At 49.3% G+C, this 15678-nt stretch overlaps 1 protein-coding gene across 1 annotated transcript in view; it reads left to right on the top strand.

Moving 5' to 3' along the window:
- The window catches only part of Adcy5 (adenylate cyclase 5), a 141431-nt gene that overhangs the window by 96649 nt on the left and 29104 nt on the right, over positions 1 to 15678 (top strand). The window contains exons 4-5 of the mRNA XM_028752212.1: positions 12240 to 12351; positions 13839 to 13966. Coding sequence (XP_028608045.1) covers positions 12240 to 12351; positions 13839 to 13966 — 240 coding nt within the window. The remainder of the gene's footprint in view (positions 1 to 12239; positions 12352 to 13838; positions 13967 to 15678) is intronic.

Below are 15678 nucleotides of genomic sequence, written 5' to 3'. Positions count from 1 at the left end.
TCTCTCTCTCTCTCTCTCTCTCTCTCTCTCTCTCTCTCTCTCTCTCTCTGTTTCTCTGTTTCTCTGTCTCTCTGTGTGTGTGTGTGTATGTGTGTGTGTCTGTGTGTCTCTGTGTGTGTGTCTCTGTGTGTGTTGTGTGTTGGTATGCATAGTGATATATCCTGTGTATATCCACCTACATGGTTGAGGAGCTCCTGGGCTCTCGTATGCTTTCTGGTCTCTATCTAGGGACACAGGGAGAAATAGCTTTCCCTGCCTGTTAGGACAGGCACAAGAGGCTTGAGTTTCGGGTGGGGAGGGGTGTTCCTTAAGTGGCCTCAACATGTTGGAGCTGGGTCCTGAGCTTCGACTGCATCCTGTCTTCATACGCTCACCAACCTGACATTGTCCCCTGCAGGGGACAAAGGTGCTTTCTTTTAGCTGCTCTGAGCTCAGCAGACCTTCCAGTAGCTTCCACTGATGTCTACACAGATAATCTGGGGGGGGGAACCTGTTCTGAGAAACATGACACAGGTTTATAGCCCCAGCCCCTCAGCAAAGAGGTTTGCTCAAGGGGGTACCCCACCTGCTCAGTTCACAGCGATACTCTCAAGGGATGCCCCATGCATCAGGTACCCTTGTAAAGACCCTGCGGTGACTTCGTGTCATTAAGAGAAAAGTCACAGGGCTATCTCAGTATCGAGTTAGGCCCCTGTCACAGTGGATGGTTCTATCTAGGTTAAGCCAGATCGATGGCAGCAATCAGCAAAGAGATGGGAGGAGAGAAAAGACGAAACATTGCAGTGCTCAAGGGAACGAAGACATTGCAGTGCTTAAGTCTTTGGGGAGGGATTATCTATGGCACACACCAGACATTAGGGTTCCATGGTTATACAAACCTGCTGGGGTCCTCTCTGGGTCCTAGGCTGGATACAGCTTTTGGGAGAGGCACAAATCTTGCCCCAGATTTGGAGTGGGAGTTTAGATTAGATAGTAATGGTGGACATCATAGTTTAAAACACATGGGAGCCAGGCTCAGGGAGAAGCCATGGAGAACAGAGGCAAGGCCTGGGTCTTGGGTTTAAAAATCTTGGCTATGTACAGACTGCGTGAACAAGGCACAGAGCCACTCTGAACCTCCATTTCCTCATCTGCCTCTCATGGAATAGTAACAGTGTCTGCTTACTGCGGTTTGAGAGTCTGTGGAACAATGGGGAGACAGCACTTAACAGTTCCTGTACTCAGCAGTCAGGAGCCGTGATGATTGTTGCTGTTATTTGTTGTGTGGATTGTTATTCCACCCGAAATCAGAGAAAGGCCTGGGGTTCTTAGCTGGAGAAAGAAAGGGTGATGAGTCACATTCTTTAATCCTCTGCGGAGTTGTAATATTTAGAGAGGATGATGGCACGCTGCTCTCTGCCACCACCAAGAGCAAGGCCACAAAGAAAGTAAATCAACCTCATAACATACGGCTCCTGGGGTACCAGCAGGAACTGACCAAGGAGCTTAGATTGCTTCGGTCTTGGGCTACCACTGGCTGTGGCATGAGATCCCAGATGCTTCTCCTGACTGATGAACATTGACAGATGGGCTGTGTCAGCCTCCGTGGCTGGCAGCTCAGATAGGGTTTCTATTCCTGCCCGGACATCAGGCCTCAGAGGGTTGAGAACTGATGGTTCTCAACCTTTCTAACGCTGCAACCTTTTAATGCAGTTTTTCATGTTGTGGTGACCGCCCCCTCACAACCATAAAATGATTTCTATTGCTACTTCATAACTGCAATTTTGCTACTGTTATGAATAGTAATGTATATTGTCTGTGTTTTCCCAGTGGTCTTAGGTGACCCCTGTGAAAGGGTCATTTGATCACCATAGGGGTCGTGACCCACAGGTTGAGAAGCACTCAGCTAGAGGAAGCAGGTACAGAATAGAAAGATGCAGACATCCTGGGTCACTCTTACCAGGAGGTCACATTGTGGAGTGTCTCCGTGGAGGAGAATGACACACCTGCCAGCCCTGTCAGTCAACTGTGGGATTGTGTGTGGGTCACCTGACTGGAGCTTTGCTTTCTCATATGTAACCTGGGGGTGGACGTGTGTGTTCGTTCATCTGTTTAATGTATGTGTTACCTCTGCCCTCATCTGTGGAGTCATGAGCTGTACTCCAAGATGCACTAGAGACAGGGGGCATGGCTTGAAGCTAAGGGACATCATCTCTGGAGATATTTGAAGGTACATGCTGTTTCTGGAGAGACTTGAAGTTAATTAACATGCTGTCTCTGGTAGTGACTTGAGGTAAGGTACCTGTTTTAGTTAGAGTTTCTATTGCTGTGAATAGATGCTATGACCAAGGCAGTTCTTATAAGGGAGTATCTCACTGGGGTTGGCTTACAGGTTCAGAGGTTCAGTCAATTATCAATGGGGGTTGGGGGGTGGGGGTGGGGGGGAAACAACACAAGGCAGCACACAGGCAAACTGGTCCTGGAGAGGTAGCTGAGACTTCTGCATCCATACTGGCGGGCAGCAGGAAGAGACTGAGACAGTGGGCCTGGCTTAAGCATCTGAGACCTCAAGCCCACCTCCCAGTGACACACTTCCTCCAACAAGGCCATCTCTCCTAATTGTGCTTCCCCCTATGGGCCTATGGGGCCCATTTTCATTCAAACCACCACAGTACCAAATGGAGACCTTTAAAGTTACATGCCTGGAAAGCCCCCAACACCCAGCCTGCTTAGCAGTCTATTTATTGTGATGGCTGTGAAGACTGCCAGGCTAGCTTCAAGCTCAGGTGGTAATCCACCACTCCAAAGATCATGGGGCAGAGAATGCCAGGGACACCTGAATTCCACTGTGGCCCTTCTGCATGAGGGTGACCCCACTCCTGAGTCCTCTAACTCATACTAGAGTTCCTAAGGTTTTAAAGGTGGTAGGTAATAGAATGAGCCAGGCCATTCTAGACTTTTCCTTGTAGGAAGGAATGGAAGGCTACCCCCCCCAGCGGGTATGGACCCTTCCTAGGAAGTATATTCTTTCCAAGGTAGCTTGCCTTTGCCTCAGTCCCTATCTGTTTCATGTGAGATGCTGAATCTGAGCCCCACTGATTCCTTCCCTGGTAGCCTCGGACCCTGAGGTTCTGGCAAGAGTCCAGTACAGGGGCTGCCAAGGCTGGGCCTCAAATGAGTTAGTATGACTTCTCCCTGCGTTTAAGGGCTGTGGTGATCCCTCCACACCTCCTCCTCCCTCCAGTCCCTCTCTTTCCAATCCCTTCCCCCCCCTTGAAGGTTATCTTCTCTCTTGTCTTCTTCAAGGACATGGCTGCATTCCCCAGTTTGCTCTAGCGTCTGGCTCAGCCACCGTGTGGTGTGGTTCTGAATTATAATGATCACGGACCATGTCTGAGTTGCTCAGATACCCATGGGTGGAGTGTGCCTTCTGGGGGAGAGTGTGGAAAGTGCCACCTCCAGTCTCATCCTCAGTCATGTGACATGTAGACTGTGGGCATCTCAACCCTGATGCTACAAGTGTGCCCAACTCCATCCCTTATCAATTATGGTTGCGAATGGTCTTTGTCTTGTAAACATTTACTGAGAACCTACTGTGTGCCGGGTGCTGCTATGAAAGGGGCACTATTTAGGGACTGTCCAGTCCCCAAGGGAGCATAAGAGCTGAGCAGATGACCGGGCCGGGCAAGCCAGCCAATTCTGTTGTGTTAAGATGTGTATAGCATAAGGGGCCAGACCGACAGCTCGACTGTCAAGAGCTTGCTGCTCTTATGGAGTTTGGTTCCCAGTATCCACATCTGGCAGCTCCCAACTTCCTGTAACTTCAGCTCCAGGGAATCCAGCACGCTATTCTGGCCTCTATGGGCAACTGCACGCTCATGTAGATACCCACACATAGATATATACACATATAAATAAATGATAGCATAAGATCTATCATGTTTAAAATCTGTCCTCGTGAGGATAAGTGACATTAGCAATATCCAGTGGTGACAGCCACCCCAGATCCAGAGCCATAGTTCCCAAACTGAAACTGTGTGGCCATTAAATACATCCCTGTGTCCCCAACCCCTGCTCCGGAAACCACCTTTCTTCTTTCTGTCCTTATCAGTTAGATTATTCTAGATATCTCATGTAAGTAGAATCAAACAGAATTTGTGCTTTTGATGACTGGCTCGGCTCACCTGGCCCAACAGTCTCACAGTCCAAACAGGTTGAGGCATTTGTCAAGATTCTCTCCCAAATCCAAACTGAGTAATATTCTATTTGCAGATGGAACTCTGCCTATCCTTTCTTCATCTGGTGCCTCCTGGGATGTTTCTACCCTTTACAGGTTTAAGTGATGCTGCTACTTTGTGTGTGAACAGTTACTGTTCACACTTCTGCTTTCAATTTGGTCTGGGCATATGCCCAGAAGTGGGGCTGCTGGTTCACATGGTAAACTGGTATGATTTGGGTGGGAGGGGGCGGGGGACCTACACAGGTTTCCTCACTCCAGCCTTCCTGACAGCACATGCTCAAGGGCTCAAAGGCTTCAGCCTCTCCTCACATGGGGTTCACTAAAGGCCCCCATTTGTGTTGGGACACAGTATGAAGGCCAGCAGAAAACAGAGCCAGCAATCAGCAAGGTCTTAGCTCTGGACTCTGAAAATCAAGGTTCTGGCAAGCCAGGAAAGAGGAGGAGACAGAGCAGAGAGAGGCACTGATGGCTGAGCATGCCCAGTTGTGTTTCTGAGACAAGTTCAAATAGGTGTGACCTATGGGTCAGATCCTACTAAGAACTCAGACATGGGGATTATTCTGAGTGGGCTAAGTCAAGGAAGACGTGGTGAAGAGAAGCGGGTAAGAATCAGGTTCTAAGAGGGAAAAAAAGGGTGATTTGCTCTCAGCCTTTCAAACATAAACGTTTTATTATATAAAGGATTATGTTTTGTAGTGAAATTGGAAAACGTAGGCGGAGTAGAGAAGAAAAGCAATTCACACAGATCTGGTTGACGGTTGCTGGTTCTTGGTTCAGCCTCCTCTGTGGACCTCTCCTCTAAGAGGCATTTCCCTGAGCCTATCACATCCCTGAAAGAGTGTCCACAGATTCCACTGGGTTCTGTTGTGTGTATGGGATGTGGGTAGTGGGTGGCCTGGAATCTGCAGGAGGCCCCAGGGCTAGCTAGCAAAATGGGTTGCAGGATACGCCTTGATTTGAGGTACCCTGTCTTCTCTTTGATGTCTCCTGCCCTTGCCAGGGTAGAGAAGCTGTGGCCATTATGGGGTAGATTTCCCCCTTGATGGCATTATATGTGATAGTGTCCTGTCCTTGGTCATCTTCCCTTTCCTTTCCAGCCTGGGCCTTGGGTAGTTCTGACTGATACCAATACATCTGCCCCCAATGGATATGAATGATTATTGCCCTCCTTTACCTGACAAGACCATGAACCCAAGTGCCTCCTCCAGGCTGGGTTATTTGGAAAAGATTGAATGTGGGTGTGGTGGGGGACAGCTCTGTTGGACACAAAGAAATGGCATCCTGCACAGGCCTAGCCATTGAGCCTTTCTGCCTATACATAGTGGGACCACTTCATGGTGCTTCTGGATCCAGTGCTATCAGCATCTTAAAAGGTGAGCTGAGACTCTTCACTTCTGTCTTGACTGGGAAGGCCAGCAGGACACAGTTGTTAGCCCTGCTAGCCTACCCAGTCCTAAGTGCCCAGTGGTGCTGCAGGGTGTGGCCTTGTGTGTAGGAGCTGGGCCAGATGTTGATGACTCATAAGTCATAGGTCTCTTGGCAGTAAGAGGGAACAAGCATAAGGAAAAGGCCTGTGGACAGAGCAGGGCTGTGAGGGACTATTTGTAGAAGGCAGGCTAGTTAGGTAGTGACAGAGGATAGATCATTAGTGAAATGCTCCCCATGTGGGCCTGGTCCCAGTGTCTAACTGCTGTAGACCCACTAGTGTGGCCAAGAGGAACTCTTGCATGAGTTAACACATGAGCTAACATCTTTCTGCTTGTCTGGATGTGGTGCTGGGCTGTAAAGTGGCTTTAGAATTGTCAGTGATGTGGCCAGGAAACTCAGACCCCAGAGCAGGTAGTCTGTGTTGAGACCCTATGAAACACAGGTGCCTCCATAAGGAATAGTCATAAAGCAAAATCTTCCTACAAAACAACAACAACAACAACAACAACCCTCAGAGAATAGGCTTTAACCCTGACAGTGTAGATGTGAATACAAGTAGCAGTCTCCACAGATTGGCCAGAGAGGTTTTGGGGGTAAGAGTGAGGGCCCAGGAGACTTTGTATGAGATTCTCCCAACCCACGTTAGAAGTCCAGCTCAGCATGGCTCCTGGGGTGGCTGTGAGTACCTGCCCTCCCCTCTGAGAGAGCCTCAGAGAAGACTCCCAGCAGCTGGAGAGAGCTCAGGTTTCTAAACTTCACTGGTGATAATCACACTGTCTTCTGGTCTTGAGAACTGTGTCCTACTGATTTTGTGAGGCCTGCAGGGGACAGACCCCAAGTGTCATAGGCTCCTCTCTGAAGTGGCATGCTGTGATCCCAGGAGGTCCCATGAGGCAGAAGGGGAGCTCAGGATATGTTCTCTTGCTTGTTCTCAAGTCATGACCATTCTCTCTTCCTTTCAATAAACCAGCATCAGGCATTGCTATGGCCTGAACTATGTCTCCATAGAAGATAAACTGAAGTGTTGACCCCAGTACTTATAAATGTGACCTCTTTATCTAAGATGTTGCGTTCCACGGTTTAGGCTAGCTAGGGCCAGCCATATGCATCAGCGAGAGGGGAGCTAAGTAGCACAGTAAGGAAGAGAGGGGGGAAGGGAGGGAGGGAGGGAGGGAGGGAGAGAGAGAGAGAGAGAGAGAGAGAGAGAGAGAGAGAGCACGTTTATATACCTCTTGCTACAGTATATTGTTATACTGTACCATTTTTATCACTGACCTCTTGTTATGTCTAAGTCATCTGTTAAAGTTTATCACATGTACCTGTGTGAATGATAAACACAGGCTCGGGATTCTCCATGACCTCGGGTGTGCGTTAAGGGATTTGGAGCAGAAGCCCACAGGTAAGAGGCTCTACAGTAGGAGCTTCACAGAGCCTACAGGCTAAGGTTCACTTGTACTTGTCATAGAAGTATGACTTGTGTCGTTATGAGAGAAGTGAAGGGCCAGCACACACTGAAAGAAAAGACCTGAATAGCGCAGCCTCTGACTTAGGAATGTCAAAGATTGACAGCCACTCCAGAGGAAGCACAAGTCTCAAGGGGAGTGTGACCCTGACCCCACCAGAGCCTTGACTTCAGACTTCCAGTCCCAGAACTACAGGGACATGCATCTCTGACATTTCTGCAACTTTGTAATGGCAAGCATTTAAACTAATATGGGTACCTGTGATGTAGGGGTTATTGCCCAGTTTTGGGGGTGGGGGTCAAGCTGAGGGCAAAGCAGACAGAGCCTGTGTTCAGTCAGTCCTTCAGCTGCAAATTCTGCAGAAACTGGGATATAACAGTGAATGTGATGAGAATCCCTTCCTCAAAGATCTCACGTTGCAGTTAGAGGAGGTAGACAAGAATAGAATAAGTACCAGCCATAGTGTTAGGTGCAGTGATCCCCCTGATACACGGAGCTTGCTTTCCCAGATCCCCAGTAGAGAGGGACTGTCCTTCAGATGGTCTAGAACCCTGACTATGCAGTGTTCTCTCTGTTCCCAATAAACTACAATAAACTTCAACTTTTAACTTAATTAAAAGGAGCCTTTACAGCTCCTCTTTGGCACTGCCAGCATCTCTCTCTATTCTTGAGCTTTGGAGCCACTGTAAAGTCAAATAAGGCTTCCTAACAGGGCACTGTGATCGTCACAGCAGTGGATCTGATAGCGGAGACCACCACTAGGTTCCCGCTGGGCCGGCAGCACACAGTGTGGACTCATTGCCAGATAGAAGAGATGACTCAGGCCCAGGTGAGACTGAGTGGAAAGGAAAGATTTCCTCAAATTACGCAGAAAGGCATGCCATTTGGAACCCACCAAGTGTTTATTTTTAGAGTTTACACAGGATGGTTTCAGACTACAGTTGGCTGTAGGCAACTAAATGGTGGAAGGCAAAGAGTGGCTAAGAGGGAACTACTGTGCATTGAATGGTTAAAGTGCAATGGAGAAAGATGTGGGGGAGAAGGACAGTGCACCTAAGTGAGGGGTACGTGTCTAATTCGGGGTGCTGGGATCCTGTGGAGAAGCTGCTATTTAAACCAGTGCAGCGGGTCTCATTTCTAGCTGCATATTGGAATCACCCGAGAAGCTTCAAATAAAACAGACCAACAATAAAACAATCACTGCAGAAGAGCCTCACCCCTGATGGATTAAGTTGGAATCCCTAGGGCTGGAGCTCTGAGGCCTCTCCACAGGAAAGCTCCCCAGGGGATCCCAAGGGACACCAGCCCAGGGACTGCGGACTGCTGATCCATGCCGGTAAGGGTAGTGATGGAGAAAAGAGCTCACATAGCTGGCAGGGACTTCTGTGGGTGGCCAGAGGCCTGTCCCCTGTGGGTAGCTCAGTGACCTTTGGTTTGAAAAAGCCTTAAGGTTACACACCTCTGCCTTCTGTTTCTGGAGCTATCCTCTTTGTCATTCTCTCTTCTGCTCTGCCTGGAGCTTGGGTCACCTGGCCCCATGGTAGTCCTGCTTCTGCAGGGCAAAGGGGCTTTCTAGCCTATTGTAGGGTCTTAGAGGCATCCCGCCAGTGAGTGTGGTGCCTGTTGAATCTAAAATTAAAACAAGATGATAGCTAAGCAGAGAGGCTCACCGCTTTCTTGGCTTATGTCCAACTGGTCTTGACCCCAGTTGCTATTGGTTTTGATTTCCTAGGAGAGGGAAAAAAAAATCTGGAATAAGAATGTAGCCAGTGTTCTTATAGAGATTGAGACTTCCTTCTCCCCACCTGAGAATCAGTGGTGAAGAAAGAATGAGGAGGCAGAATACTGTCTCCTAGCAGCAGCCTCCCTCAAGTACCAGAGTTTGTGAGACCCCACAATCCCATTCATCCCTCATCCACAACCAAGACAGCCCAGGGGGCAGCCATCTGATGTCCACACCTTTCTCCTTGTCCTCGCTCATCTGTGGCCTGTCTTACCCATCCCTCTCCCCCCCCTCTGACCGTTATTCTGCAGTCAGTACTGTTGGCCTAGATTGGAACTCGGGGATGAGGGGTTGGAGGAGCCCAGACAAACACTGGTGACTGCTCCAATGTTTTTTCTCTGGGATAACCTGGCCCAGACCCCAGGATGCCTTTCCTGGTAGCCCAGCCTGCTACCATGCACCCTGATAGCTTGCTCTGTGGGTTTGTGAGCAACCGTGAGAAATGTCCCCCATAGTCATTGCTGGGGCACTACAGGATGTTGTGACTCTGAGTGACTATGGCTGACAGACCACGTAACAGGTACACTTTTGGAGTGAGCTTACCTGTGTGGCCTTGGGCTGGTGAGTCAATATTTCTGTGCTTTAATTTCCTTCTCTTAAAAGCAAGTGCAAACCTCATAGGGTAGGTGTGAGTCTGGAATGAATGTATGTAGGGGCATAAAGGGATATATTAATGTGTATTATATTATTTTACTTTGTGCTGCTGGGGATAGAATCCAGGGCCTCAGGTGCTACAGCTTCAATGTATTCAGAATACTGTTCTTTAAAATATATATATACATTATTAAGTTAGTTACATTAATAAATATGGTAACAAAATAATAAATAAAATATTTATTTTGGAGAAGAAAGGAAAATGCAGTCCAGAGCCTTTATTGTGCTTTCTTGAGAAAGGAAGTGGTATGGGGTGAAGAAGTTCTTGATTGGCCAGTTTGGATAATTCCAGGGACCACTGGAGTATGGGAGTTATCCCAAGATGCCCCTTAGCTCTCCATAGGTAAGCAGAGTCTGCAGGGGGGTTGGGACCTCTCACTTGGCTAGTCTGCATGTAAGAAGTATGCACTAAGGTAAGCTGTTCACTATCTCTGGGACCTGACTAGCCCTGGGAGGGTCAGAAAGGCCACAGAGAGCATCACGACGAAAGACGCATTCTATTTAACAGTACAGGCTGGTTCAGTTGGAGGACAAAGTGATGGACTCCTTAAGGTGATGTAGGTGTGGTACTCTGCCTGCAATTGATCATTCCACCCTACATATGTAGCATAACTCCATGCCCTGTTAATAGTCACAACATTCATGCTCGGTAGGTAAAAGGATGGGCTGGAGGGATAGCTCAGTCATGAAGTCTGTTCAAGAATGGGGCATCCCCAGTTCCCCTGCAAAACTCTGGACAAAACAATCTATACCTGCCGTCAAGAGCTGGAGACTAGAGGGTGCTTGGGGCTTGCTGGCCAGCCAGTCTGACAAATGGGCAAGCTCCAAGTTCAGTGAGAAACCCTGTCTCAAAACTGACATGAAGAATGACTAAGAAAGATGCCTGTTACATGCACGCCCCACCCATGTGTGCATGTACATGAACTCATACATATAAACACGTACATATTCTCACATACAAGTGAGAATTTTAATTATAAATTATAATTATAAATTATAAATTTTAATTATAAATAAGTAAATAAAGGACACACTCAATGTATCAGTAGACATTTGGAATAAAATTACAAAAATATATTTGGCTATGCATTCTTAATTTTGAAGTCTGTGGGTCCTGGAGCCTCAGGAAAGTGTGTTGGGGAGAGCACAGACTTGGAGGTAGGGTCTACTTTAGTCTACTATGGTCTACTATATGGTCTCTACCTCTCCTCTGAGGCCCAGTCCCTGGTGTGGGGGCACAGAGCTTTTCTACCAGACACATATTAGTCTATGAGAGTTAGAAAATTTTTGTATCCCTCTTAAGAAAGCAAACATGTAGGGGCCCTTATACACTGTGACCTTGAGACCTTCCCTCGTGTGGTCGGTTTTGAAGGAAAAGCGATTTTCAAATTAAAGGATAGGTGCAAACAAGAATGAGCCCCAGAGCCCCAGCTGGCTGGCGTGGCTGAGGGCACCTCTGGATGATGAGGCTACGGCCCCAGCAGGAGAACCTGGGGACTTCAGGTGATGGCAAGGGTGGGTGTCTACCTCTGTCCTTCCCTGACCTTTCTCAGACTGTCCTTTCTAAAGGGCCCCCTGGGGTGGCAGACTTGAGGTCCACTTAAGACTGGGAAGTGAAAATCTGCAGGGCGAGCAGGCTCTGTTCTGGCCCACACTTCCCAGGGCAGTGTGTAAAAGTCTCTCATACCCAGACCCCCTGTGGGTTGGGGCAGCCCTGTAAAGTCACTATGGATGGGGCTGGGGTGGCAGGGATGATGCTCAGAAAGTTCTGCACTGTCTGCCTCCCATTGTCCTGCCTGGAAGTGAGAACACAGGGAAAGTTCAGCAGGACAGGATCAGGGGTTCCCCAGGTAGTAGGAGAGGCCTGTACCTTTGTCCCTAACCAGCAGCCATTTGGGAGTCTTTTCCTGGTTGGTGTTTGTTTGTTTGTTTGTTTTTGTTAACTTGACACAAACCTATACATATCTAGAACGAGAAAAATGCCTCCATGAGATTGGCCTATAGACAAGTCTGTAGGGCATTTCCTCAACAAATATTTCATATGGGAGGGGCTGACCCATCATGGCTGGTATCACGATGGTAAGCAGTGTCCTTTTGTGGCCCCTGTTCCAGTTCCTGCCTCAGGTCCCTGCCCTGAGTTCTCACACTCAGTGACAGACTATGGCAAGTAAGAAGGAATTTCTTCCCCAAGTTGCTTTTGGTCCTGATGTTTTAGCACAGCAATAGAAAGCCTAACTATAACAAGTCTCCCAGGAATCTTGTAGCCTGTAAATCATCCTAGAGCCTGAGGCACTCCCAAGGTCCATGATACATTCCCCACTTTACTCCCTCACAGAGGCCTGTCTTCATCTGTCCAGGCTTCTGTGACAGGTACCACACTGGGCGGCTCAGAAACAACTCCCGTTTCTGGGGCCTAGAAGCCTGAGTCCATGGTGCCAACATGGGTGGGCTCTGGTGAGGGCCATCTTCTAGTCTGTTTTCATAATCTCATGGTAGCAGAGCCAGGAAGAAAGCTCACCTATTCTTCCTTCCCACGGGCCACTGATCCATTCACAAGGCCCCACCCTCACAGGCTTTCCATCTCTCCAAGGCCCTGCTCCTAACACCCTTACAATGGACACTAGGATTTACCTATGTGGTAGACAGACATCATCTAACCTATATAGCAAGTCTTCTTCTTCCTGTCTCCCAGCATCCTGTTTGCTGACATCGAGGGCTTCACCAGCCTGGCATCCCAGTGTACTGCCCAAGAACTGGTCATGACCCTCAATGAGCTCTTCGCCCGCTTTGACAAGTTGGCTGCGGTGAGTCACCTTGAGTGTGAGCCAGCGGGTGGCCTGGACTAGTCTGTCAGGGGAGGGCCCTGAGGTTGAGGACAGTAATCCAGGATTTTACTCTGCTTAGTGGAGACTGGTGTTGGGCAGAGAAATCAGTCAGGCTGCAGAGTGTGTCCTCACGACCCACAGCACCTCTGGTGAGACAGTTGGAGCCATCACCCCTGGCTGTGAGGGAATGTGAAGGGCTATCTCCATGCCTGCCTGCAGGCCATAGCGCCCATCCCTGCAGCGAAATCTGATTATCTGTTTACCTGGGCGCATTAGGGGCTACACATCTGCATCCCTGAAGAGGTTGGCTGAAGGGATGGAATCTGAATTTTCACCTAGCCTGTAAGCATATAGGTGTCATCCCTAGAGGCTTCCAGAAAGAGAGTTCACCAGCACTTGGACAAAAATGGAAGTGACCCCTCATAGCAGGGAGTGGCAACCAAGACAACTCAGTCAGTAGGTCTGTCTCTGTTTTCACTCATTCTTGTCCAGACTGAGCCTCTGTGGGGTCCTGTCATGTGAGTAGCCACTTACTACAGTATCCACGGGCACCCTGTTTATAGACAGAATGTGGACAAGTGACTAGTGTAATCAGGGGCTTTCTGCGGCCTCTGAGGGTGAGATGGCAGTTTCCCATCACTGATGTTGAACAAGGTAGATGGGGGCATGGCTCTCATCTGAGTGTTGGGTGCACTTCACGGGCTCCCGTCTTCCACTGCCCCAGCTTCATAGAGTAGCATGGAGTCAGAGTCAAGCATCTGCTGTAACTGATAATAACGGCCAGCCATCTCACTCCCAGTCAGGCATTGGTGTTGACCTGCCTCCCTGCCCTCCTGGGGCTCTTCCACCTGCCTCAAAGCAGTGGTGGTGTTGGGCAGGTGCTCAGCTCTGGCGGCTTCTTGGCACTCTCTCATGTGTTTGCTGGCATAGCTGAACATTCCCTTTGATAAACATCTCAGGCAGGCTGAGGGTCATGTGGGTTTTTGGCTCAAGCTCGTTTCTGTCTGCTTCAGTCTTTTTTTTTATAACAAGAATCAAAACTGTTGATAAAATTGCAAGAGTCAGAGGTCTGCTTCTGGGGTAAGGAGTGGGACCTGAGATGCTTGCCCAAACAAAAAAGAAAAGATGGGAGAGGAGAGGAGAGGGGAGGAGAGAGAGGAGAGGGGAGAGAGGAGAGGAGGGAGGAGGTGGGGGGAGAGGGGAGAGAGGAGGAAGAGCTCCAGCTCCTGGGCCATGCTGCCTCCTTAAGGGCTGCAGTGCCTGTCTCTAGTCATTACCCTCCCTGTCCCACCTCTCCTGTACCACCGCTGACTGTGACCAATCCCTGCCCTGACAGACACAGGGCTGTGCCCACTTCTCCGGAAGGCAGCTTACTCCAAGCATGAGTGACTTTCTGTTTCTCATTTCTTTCCCTCCCACTCTCTTTCCCACTAGTTTGGGTTTTTAAAAACTAATTTGCTTTCCAGGAGAATCACTGTTTACGGATTAAGATCCTGGGGGATTGTTACTACTGCGTCTCCGGGCTGCCTGAAGCCAGAGCCGACCACGCCCACTGCTGCGTGGAGATGGGAATGGACATGATCGAGGCCATCTCGTAAGTGCCTACCTCAGGGCTTTATCCCCAGGGAACCAAGCCACCTTCTGTAGTAATTGATGGAGGGAGGGAAATAGTGGGGTGCAACCAGGGCCCCCAGTTAGGCTGCTGGCTAGTACCTCACTGTTCATCTGTACTCTGGGGCTCCTTCCTTTCCCTGGTGGGCTACTCTTGAAGGAGGCATGAGGAAGGGAGGCTCATGGCGAAGGAGAGCTGGCAGGAGGGGCCCACGCCTGAGCCAACGGCCTGTCCTCTAAAACCTCACTGCTTCTCACACCCCATTGCTGATGTAAAGACACTAGCTCTACTTCCTAGGTGCAAGAGTAAGACTCTTCTGGGCTAAGGAGCTCTCTAGGGATTGAATGGCAGATGATATATCCTTCCTGTGAGCAATAGCAGAAAGAGCCTGGGCTAGGCTTGCTTGTCCCTGGCCATGGAGGGTGCCCTCCCTTTTTGAAAAGGATGGACAACCTAAATGATGTTACCAGCCAGGGATCTGGATCAGGGAAAGCATCCAGTTACTTTGTACTTTGTAATAGTCTGAATAGTGACAAAGTAAAACCTGGTAAGGTCAGAGGTCAGAGTGGCAGGCCAGGAAGATGGTAGGCCATTTGTGTATGATACAGTTGCTTCTACTGACTGTCTCTCATGTAGCATGATTGGGCTACACAGTCATGCACTGAAGTACAGCCAGCGCTGGGCAGGAAGGCCTGGCTGCTCTGAGAGACACACAAGGTAAGAGACACAGCCCCTGCAGAGAGAGGCAGCGCTCACTGAGGGGATTGAAAACAAACAAACAAACAAACACAGAACCATCAGGAAGCAGGGAGCAAGGTAGCAAACAGAAACAATAGAACAAGCTGTCGTTATCCTCAAGGGAGTGTCCTGAGGCATCTCTGGGCTGAAGGGACTTCTCCAGTGTGGATGGGATTTTTTTTTTTTTTTTTTTTGGATGGGATTTGATCCCAGGACAAGAGAAGAGTGCCCAGGCTTTCCTGCAGATAGGCAGAGTGGAGGGCAGGTGGCCTGACAGGTAGGACTGGGGCAAGCCTGGTCTGGGTGAGCCCTCCCAGCAGACCAAGTTTGACTTGCTAGTCTCACTGCTTGCTGAGTCAGGGAAGGCTGGTTTCTAAAAAGTGCAAACTTGTGTATTGACCCTTCCCCAACTCCTGAATGTTTTCCTGCAGACCCTAAGCAGACCGTGAGCCCCAGATACAGGTGGAGAACTCTTCCTCTTCTGCTCCCTCAGCATGGGAGATTATAAAGGGCGCACACCATCTACCGGCACTCTTCCGTACTTGGAGCTGTGGCTGGGACCACGGTCTCCTGTAGTTCAAAGGGCACCTGAATTCTCTGAACTTTCCCAGACTCACCTCCTATGTCCTCCTACAGCCACCCCCACCATGAAAACCAAGTAACAATCCTTCTCTAAAAGAAGAGCCACTATCTAGTCAGTCTACCTTGCCCAGTCTACCTTGCCTCCAGAGCATTGTATGATTAGGGTTTGGGGTGACTACATCTCCCCCATGGGCTCAAGATAGCACTAGAATCTACTTACAGTTCTCTGAGCAGTCAGAGTGGCAGTGGCAGTGGTAAAGGGTGGATAGGGATGGGGGATGGGAGGGGGCGCACTTGGTTTTAGCATGCAGCACCCTGCCACCTTGTGGCCAGGAAAGAAACTGCACTTCCTTGGTTAACCTGAACATGCAAGC

This window comes from Grammomys surdaster, unplaced genomic scaffold, assembly GCF_004785775.1.
Source record: "Grammomys surdaster isolate TR1022 unplaced genomic scaffold, NIH_TR_1.0 125889, whole genome shotgun sequence".
NCBI classification, from domain to species: domain Eukaryota; kingdom Metazoa; phylum Chordata; class Mammalia; order Rodentia; family Muridae; genus Grammomys; species Grammomys surdaster.
This window is presented reverse-complemented; position numbering and strand designations above follow the sequence as displayed.